Consider the following 8,457-nt stretch of genomic DNA (forward strand, 5'->3'; position numbering starts at 1 on the left):
CGGCAATTAAATGTCCTTAATTCAAAGGTAAAAGTGCCAACCGAAATGGAGAATATGCTGTCCTCTCTAAAAACATTGGTCAAATAAATGCATATGCACCAAAACATGGGTCTAGTTTATATGCAAATGGCCTATGAGAATTTGTACAGTCTAATGTCTTCGGATTTGGTGTTGAGCGTAAGCCAGTAGTGAAAACAGATATAGGTATATATCATCAATAGAAGTAGCCGCATTGTCATTATCATGATGTATTATTATAAATAATGAATATTTACATTATGTTGGTGTTATTAATATTGCCTCGTGGTTGTATTTCTATGGTGTATGATGTTGATGATGATGATGATGATGATGATACTCTGAGGTTGATACAGACTAGTTAAATGGCTGGTCAAGCATGCATGGAACCCACAGGAGATCAATTCCCCAGACAGGTTCTCGAGGATCTCATTCATTTGTTATTTGTTGTGGTTTCTGATTGAGTAAAGTAACAATTCCATTATATGTCAACGATTAGCGACGAGGTACACTAAAATACTTGTTTATTCTAATTTATTCTTGGCTGCAAACCTACGGGCCTATATGACCCGCAGAATCAAGCTTATAAGAAATAATAACCCCATATTAGCCGTTTTTGTTTTGCATAGCTAGGCCTAGTCCTGAATATAGGCTTACATTAGGATATTATATCAAGTATAATGTGTTTTACTTGATTAACGTCAAATTGTTTCTGTAAATAAAAGCAATGTTGTTCATGAGTGTCATTACCCTTATGTCTATATCATGTTGATTGTGTGTGTATTTATTTATATGTGGCTTAACATAATGTTTGCGATAATTCAAAGATAATATAAGGATTTTCAAAATATAACCTAATTTCTTCCATTATGTAAAAAATCATGTTGTTTATTCAAAGAATACTCCTAATGTGAAACAACAGCTATTGGCGGAGCAGGCAGCGAGATATTAGGTAGTCCAGGGTTCTTCCTTATTTTCTAAACTTCTAGTGATGCACTGAAAAGCGCTGAAGGAAAAAGTAGATTGCCATGTGGTTTTCGTTTTGTTTCACATCGGCTTACTGCTTGAGGAAAACACTGGGTATATGTTCCCTATCCCAGAATTATATTATATTTCAAATATTGACAATAATATCAAACATGTGTATCAGTGAGAACATCACATAGGTGTATAGCCTATTGTAATTCAATATAATTGACAAATGAACAAATTAGTGATTGCACAATATTTTAGTGTTAAGCCTTTGGATTCCAGTTACTTAATTATACAGTCGGTTTCTTTCTCTTCCCTATTATAATTGTGTTTTATTGGCCAATATCGTGTCATTCAGCTTCTCTATTCTATCAAGTCAGGTCTGTCTTTTTTTAAATTGCGTCGCAGTCAACAAAACAATAATGCGAATTTTACTCACAAAGGCTGGCCTGCCATCATGAGTAAGCGCGACACCTGCTGGTAAATAATATTTATCTAACCCAAAGATAACAATGAACTCAATTTAATTTCCCTATCTAAAGCAACAATAGCTCACAGTGTTGGTAATGTGAAGATGGTTCTACATGTATGGCCATGGTGCAGAGAAGAAGGGGAGTTGGAGTTGTTGGCTCTGCTATAGGCATGCTAGATGGTGTTGGCTTCAACAGCTCTTTCATCTTGAGTCCAGTGCACAAACATATAGCTTAATGCGACTAGTGTTCCCTCTTTTATTCGGCTCACCATGACAACAGAAAGGCTGGGTTCAGAAATGTCTCCCCATCAATGAAACAAACGGTCTTAGCAGGGCTGCGTGAGACGGCATCTTTAACAGCGAGGGCACACACTGTTAACCCGTGAGAAAAACGCAGGAAAGTGAAGAAATTCGAAGCTGACGACAAAAAGTATGAAGTCCAAAAAATAGTGCATGTTATGCAACTGGTTTTAGTTTTAAAATGACCATTCCAGGCGGACTTATGAAAACCTGAATATTGTTGTCCATCTCTGCATCTGCATATAATCGTTTTAATTCCAGTTATCTTAAGGATTGCCTATAGGCTACATATGCTTTCGGAATAGCTCCATGATTTCGCAAGCCAGAACCAAATAGGCTATATGTTCAAAGCAAAATATAGACTATAGCCTCTCATTCGATCAGTTTTCGTATGCATTCTAGTCCGTTGATTAAACTTAAAGTCGTGGGTTATGTCATTATTGTTGCTCAACTTTAAACAAACTTTTCTACAGCTGCACGGGATCGATTTATGTAAACGATTTGATATTCACTGGTGCCTATGAGACTCCCCCAGAGAATTCAACCAAGGGGTATCCTGCTTAAATTTGATTGATTGCACTTTCTCCAGTGGACATTCACTACAAAACAGCACAGTTTAACCGTCTGCTCACTATTTATAAAAGCGAGGCATGGGAGCGAAAGCCAACACAAAGCATGTATTGATTTTTGGTTTCAAAAAAGGGAAAAACAACATATATGTTTTTATGAGAGTTCGAGGTGGTAAATGTTTATGTCGGCAGTGTGACATAACATATGGGCTAAAATGACATCAAATACGTTAAAATAGGTGTTTAGAAATTCGTAAAGCTATACGTTTAGTATGGTATAGGCTAGTTCACATTACATTGCTTTTCCTTCCAGTATGGATAGTATAGGAAATTCAAATATTATTTGACTTACCTTATATCCAAGAACAGTCGAAAAATGCTTTACGTGTATATTTGTAATCTTTTAATGGCCATCTCCTTTCCTTCGAGTCGGTGCTCCCAAAGATTTTCTTTCCTCTGCCTCAACTGAGCAGAGCACTCCTCGGCTCCGCTATTATTTTCACTAAAATATATGAAAATTTATGCAAATGAAAATCAGCACTAACTGTTCGTCTCTTGTTATACTTGGGGATTTTTTTCCCCTTTCTTTTTTGCATACAAAACAAATGAACTCCCCAGCAGGGAACTTGGGGACCTTATAAAATAAACAAATAAATAATAAGCACACCATATTTCACAGAGACTGAATTTAGCGGCATGCATTGAACTCAGGGACATTTTTTATTAAATGTATTTTTTTACTCTTTTCGGTGATCTTTTGGAAGTTAACGTTTTTCCTTCCCATTACCCGGTGTCACGTTTCTCACCACGCGCTAGCCGCTCTTTGAAAGTGTGCAACCTGAAATGTATAGCAGTAATTTAGACAGATATCCTCACTGTATATTAATAAAAAGAACGGCCCCATGGCACCGGCCCTGTCCTGTATTCAATGTAAACAACTCAACGAGGCTTCCTCGGGTTTGAGCCGGGTCCAAATGAAATCTACTGGGAATGAAGGAACTCTGGCATCCACTATGTGCTAAACTACACCAGTCTATTATCTTTGCTCATATGCAATAAAATCTCTGCTCAGTCTTTGGCACGGTGGGTTTTATTAGGAAACAACATGAGATGGTTAGGATCATTGTAATACTTCTTCCCGCTTTCTAACCCTATCTCGAACATAAGGTCATGGTTCAGGGTTATGCTTTATCCTAAACTTTAAGAATAGCCAATAATACTGGCAATATCTGCTCTATAGTAGCCAACACTGTAAGCAAGCAGTAAATCTGAAATCCTGTGCGTCCTTGCTAGTGCTCCTCGTGAACGTGACTGCGTCTCAGCCAGCGGATGCAATATATTATATATGGTATTTATTCATTAACACTGCTGGGTGAATCCATATGCTGAGGGGGTCCACATAACATAGGCTCATTCATTTCTGTGTTATGGAGTGATCTAAAAAGAAGGCGCATTTTATAGGGCCCAAACGTAGACTAGTTGGTTGTGGTATTCAGATTTAAAAGGCAGACTTTTCCCCCTGCAAATCCCCAAAGGTCTGCTCAATTTACTCTTGTTTTGGTTGCCACTTTCTCTTTCCCAGTGGTTCAGTGAGGTTGCCTATGCGTTCTGTTTCCGCATGGACGCATCCCCACAACCTTTGTCCATTAACTCCCGATGAACCAAAGCCCAGCCATCAAGCAAGACATGAGGAATATTGAATATGATGGTGTTTTATGGATAAATGGCACAGAAATGGCAACACACAACTAGTCATATTGTTCAAAGAAATTCTCAAGGGCACACAATAAATGGTCTGGTTATGTGAAGGTACTACATTTCTTCGACCACTTCGACCCTACAGCACATTGACAATGACAGTTGTAGGCCTCCACCAACATCCAAAATGTACAAAAGGTCCACATCTCCACCAAGCCTATTACAATAGTTAATTTTAGGTGATCGCTGTTATGCATATTAGGCTAATATAAACATATTTTATGCAGATAAATCCAATATATCATTAGGTCTATTTCCACCAATAACATTTTTAAAACACTTTCTGTTTTTTTGACAAGGTTGAATCTATTCTGATTTATATGAAAGTTATAATATGTTTAGAACCCACATAAACAATAATTAATGTATAGCTCCATATTGCTCACGAATACATTCATCAGATATGTTTTTGTTTATTTCTATCCTTTATTTTGTATTAATTTGCTTATTTATTTATTTGGAATTAATTAAAAACCAGCCAATTGCAACGGCCGGAAGGAGGTTTTCGCGCCTCAAGCGAGGCTGGCGAGACCTGTCAATCATATCCCGGGTATCCAATCAACGGGAGTCTTGCACTCGACTTCCTCGTATTTGAAGGGGGCGAGACGTGAACGATGTGCGCACGCTTGGCACAGGGTAAACATTCGTGTGTCCTCGAGCTTTGAGGGAGGGACTGAGCGAACTGTCAGAAAGAGAAAGAGAAGGAGAGAGAGAGAGACCGAACAAGCGAATGGGAGAAGAGGCTTGCAACCATCGCCGTGCACTGTAATACTGGATTGTACTTCAGCGGGAGTTAGCGGTTTGGCAGGTTTATACACATCAAAACAGAACAAAGAGAAAGACTCTACAGTACTATAAAAGGAACAGCGAAAGAAAAGAATAAAGCAACAAGGGAGAAATCTCAGCGGCTAAATTTCAAAAGAACCAAGGAGCCAGTGCTTGTGTTTTTCTCCCCTGCAATAGGAACATAAACTGGGACTTTGTATTTCGTGGAGAAATTGCTACATTTCTTCGACCACTAGAAGTTTGTTGGGGCAGATATATATTTTCTGTGTATTTTAATTTGAACTCTCAGACGTTCTAAATACGACAAAAACTTTCTTGTCGGACTGCACATGGTTTCAAACTGCTTTTGAGAACCTGGATTTTTATTCATCGCTATTTTATCAATTTCTATTTGAAATACATAAATGCAGTAAACACAACAAATACGGATTTAAATTCATTTTTGCTATCCTTTTAATTCTTCTGGCGTTTGCAGAACAAGTCAATGGTATTTGCCAAAATACAACCCAGACTTTTAAAGTTTGAATAATTCATGAGATACAATTTGCCTGCTCGAAAAAAGTAACTGAAAAAGGGAGGGGGGTAATCAACAAACATATTCATAAGGGTTAACGGAATGGCCACCGCGGCTTCCAACCCCTATCTGTCCAGCAATAGTATCCTCTCGTCCGGCTCGATCGTGCATTCTGACTCTGGAGGCGGTGGTATGCAGCCGGGCAGTGCTGCGGTTACCTCGGTGTCTGGTGGGTACAGGGGAGACCCCACAGTAAAGATGGTACAGAGTGACTTCATGCAGGGAGCTATGGCAGCGAGCAACGGAGGACATATGTTGAGCCATGCTCATCAGTGGGTGACATCCCTGCCGCACGCCGCCGCTGCGGCAGCTGCAGCCGCTGTAGCAGCAGCCGAAGCCGGATCGCATTGGTCGTCGAGTCCCGTCGGTATGACAGGCAGCCCTCAGCAACAGGACGTGAAAAATAACTCGGGCAGAGATGATCTACACACGGGCACCGCGTTGCACCACAGGCCCCCACACCTAGGTCCTCATCAGACTCACGCAGGGGCTTGGGGGAGCACAACTGCGGCTCACCTCAACTCGATTTCAGGGGGACAGCAGCAGCAGTCGCTGATCTACTCCAACCCCGGGGGCTTCACGGTGAATGGAATGCTCAGTCAACCAGGGAGCCAGAGCCTGGTGCACCCGGGTCTGGTAAGGGGGGACACCCCAGAGCTGGACCACGGCAGCCACCATCACCACCATCACCACCAGCATCCGCATCACCAGCAGCAACACCACGGAGGGGTGAACAGCCACGACCAGCACTCCGACGAGGACACACCGACCTCGGACGACTTGGAGCAGTTCGCCAAGCAGTTCAAACAGCGCCGGATCAAACTCGGCTTTACGCAGGCGGACGTGGGCTTGGCCCTGGGCACCCTGTACGGGAACGTCTTCTCTCAGACCACCATTTGTCGGTTTGAAGCTCTCCAGCTCAGCTTCAAAAACATGTGCAAGCTGAAGCCATTGCTAAACAAATGGCTGGAGGAGGCGGATTCTACCACTGGCAGCCCGACCAGCATCGACAAGATAGCGGCACAAGGTAGGAAGCGAAAGAAGCGCACGTCCATCGAAGTAAGTGTGAAGGGAGCTTTGGAGAGCCACTTCCTGAAATGCCCCAAACCCTCGGCCCAAGAGATAACCTCACTGGCGGACAACTTGCAGCTGGAGAAAGAAGTGGTTCGAGTGTGGTTTTGCAATAGGAGACAGAAGGAAAAAAGGATGACGCCCCCAGGAGTGCCCCAGACGCCGGAGGATGTGTACTCGCAGGTCGGCAATGTGAGTGCAGATACACCGCCCCCCTCCATGGACTGCAAACGAATGTTCAGTGAGACATAGAGCAGAACACAAGACTCAAAAATATTTTATATAAAATTAAAACTGATAAAACACAGACAATCGTCAAGATAGCCAAAACATTGTTGATACTGTGATTGTGATGGAATAGGAATAAGACTGCAAATGTGTTATATATTTTTCACCAGAACAAAACAACCCCCCCTTTTCCACCCAACCCCAAAACGCACCGATAACCTTCTTCCAAGCCCTGAAATGTCTTAACCTAAAAGGTTCCTTCTGCTCTTTCTTTCAGGGACATTTTTTAGTAGATTACTTAAAAGATGCAAGTTTAACTGGGCCGAGTGAACCGACCGACCAGAGGGTGACTACAAGTTCGTTCCATCAGGTAATTTTGGCGCATTAACAACACCAACTGGAAATTTCAAAGCAAGTAGTCCTATTAGAATTTAAAAAAGATTCCCCCTGTACCCTGTATCTGATTTGCGAAAGACAAGAGGCAGGCATTTGTATATTTAAAAATGGGACATTTTAAACCCCTACTTTAACAAAGGAACAAAAACTGCAACAGCATCAATACGAAGAAGAGTGGCATCCACGAAGCTTCCAACATATTTTTTGCGGGGAGGACTGCATGGTTTAAATTTTCACAAAGAGGAATTGGGATTTTGAGGCCCTCCACGCCTAATGATAAAATATAAACTCACCAGGACTGTCCCCGCCATCTGATCTAAAAGATCACCTCTTTTTTTCAAATGGGATTTTTTTTCATGGGACTTGAACACCGTGAATGAAGAAATAGAAATAGACATTTGAAAAGATTATCTTCAGCTGCACTTATTTGAAATTCTTCTCCTCTCCGTTGCCAAGTGTGACTGAATGGGTGCTGTGGATGTAACTATACATGCTGCCATTTCTAAGCAGTATTCTTTGGTAGGTTTTAATAAACAACAGACTCTGTAAAGCCGGCAATATAGATTCATTAGATCAGATGCTGATCTGACTTATTTACTTTATATTTTTCATCAAAATGACTTGTTTTAATATTCTATTCGGAATACATATCAATTATTCCAAACGGTAATTTATTTCCCCCAGAACTATGTGTAAGATGTTTTGCTTTCCTGTTTTCATTGTTGACTTCATTTGTTTTGTTTAATTTTTGTATTCTCGTTTCTAAAAGGAGCACAAATCAACATAAGCTGACATTGACAGTTGTTAGGTAATAAGGGTATATTTTGATGTGATAATTTGATTGTAATTTAATTTCAGTAGTGATTCCTTACGAGCTGATTGAGACCAATAAATTTGTTAGAATGAAATTACGTCATTGTGTGTTTTGAGATTTATATTTGAATGTAATATTTAGCTACGTTTGTTTATGAAACAAGGCATGCAACTCGTGATATTATTTAATGTGAGAAAGGTCAACGTAGAGAAATTGCCGATTGTTCTTGTTCCAACTACTTTTGTCACAGATGTGCATAACATAAGTATACAAAAAAGACTATAGTTTAGGAAAATAGGCCTATGTTATATCGAACGCTGAACCTCTGTGCATCGCCAATGTCAATGTTATTGGAGACCCATAGGGAATTATAGTTGACAATTTCACCGGGCCATATTTTATTTATTCACAATTCATGTTTATCTTTAACTAATTCGCTTCTCCACCTTCATCATAGCAGCAGCATCCGATAACATTATTGATTATGTAGCATCCGATA

General features: G+C 40.5%; 1 protein-coding gene across 1 annotated transcript; it reads left to right on the top strand.

The window, feature by feature from the left end:
• Positions 1-4,731: 4,731 nt before the first annotated feature.
• LOC135543375 (POU domain, class 3, transcription factor 3-B-like) lies at positions 4,732-8,052 on the top strand. Its single transcript, XM_064970585.1, has 2 exons — positions 4,732-6,712; positions 7,026-8,052. The coding sequence occupies exons 1-2, from the start codon at positions 5,492-5,494 to the stop codon at positions 7,134-7,136; spliced, it is 1,332 nt and encodes a 443-aa protein (XP_064826657.1). The 5' UTR covers positions 4,732-5,491; the 3' UTR covers positions 7,137-8,052.
• Positions 8,053-8,457: the final 405 nt, after the last annotated feature.

This window comes from Oncorhynchus masou, chromosome 7 (assembly GCF_036934945.1).
Source record: "Oncorhynchus masou masou isolate Uvic2021 chromosome 7, UVic_Omas_1.1, whole genome shotgun sequence".
NCBI classification, from domain to species: domain Eukaryota; kingdom Metazoa; phylum Chordata; class Actinopteri; order Salmoniformes; family Salmonidae; genus Oncorhynchus; species Oncorhynchus masou.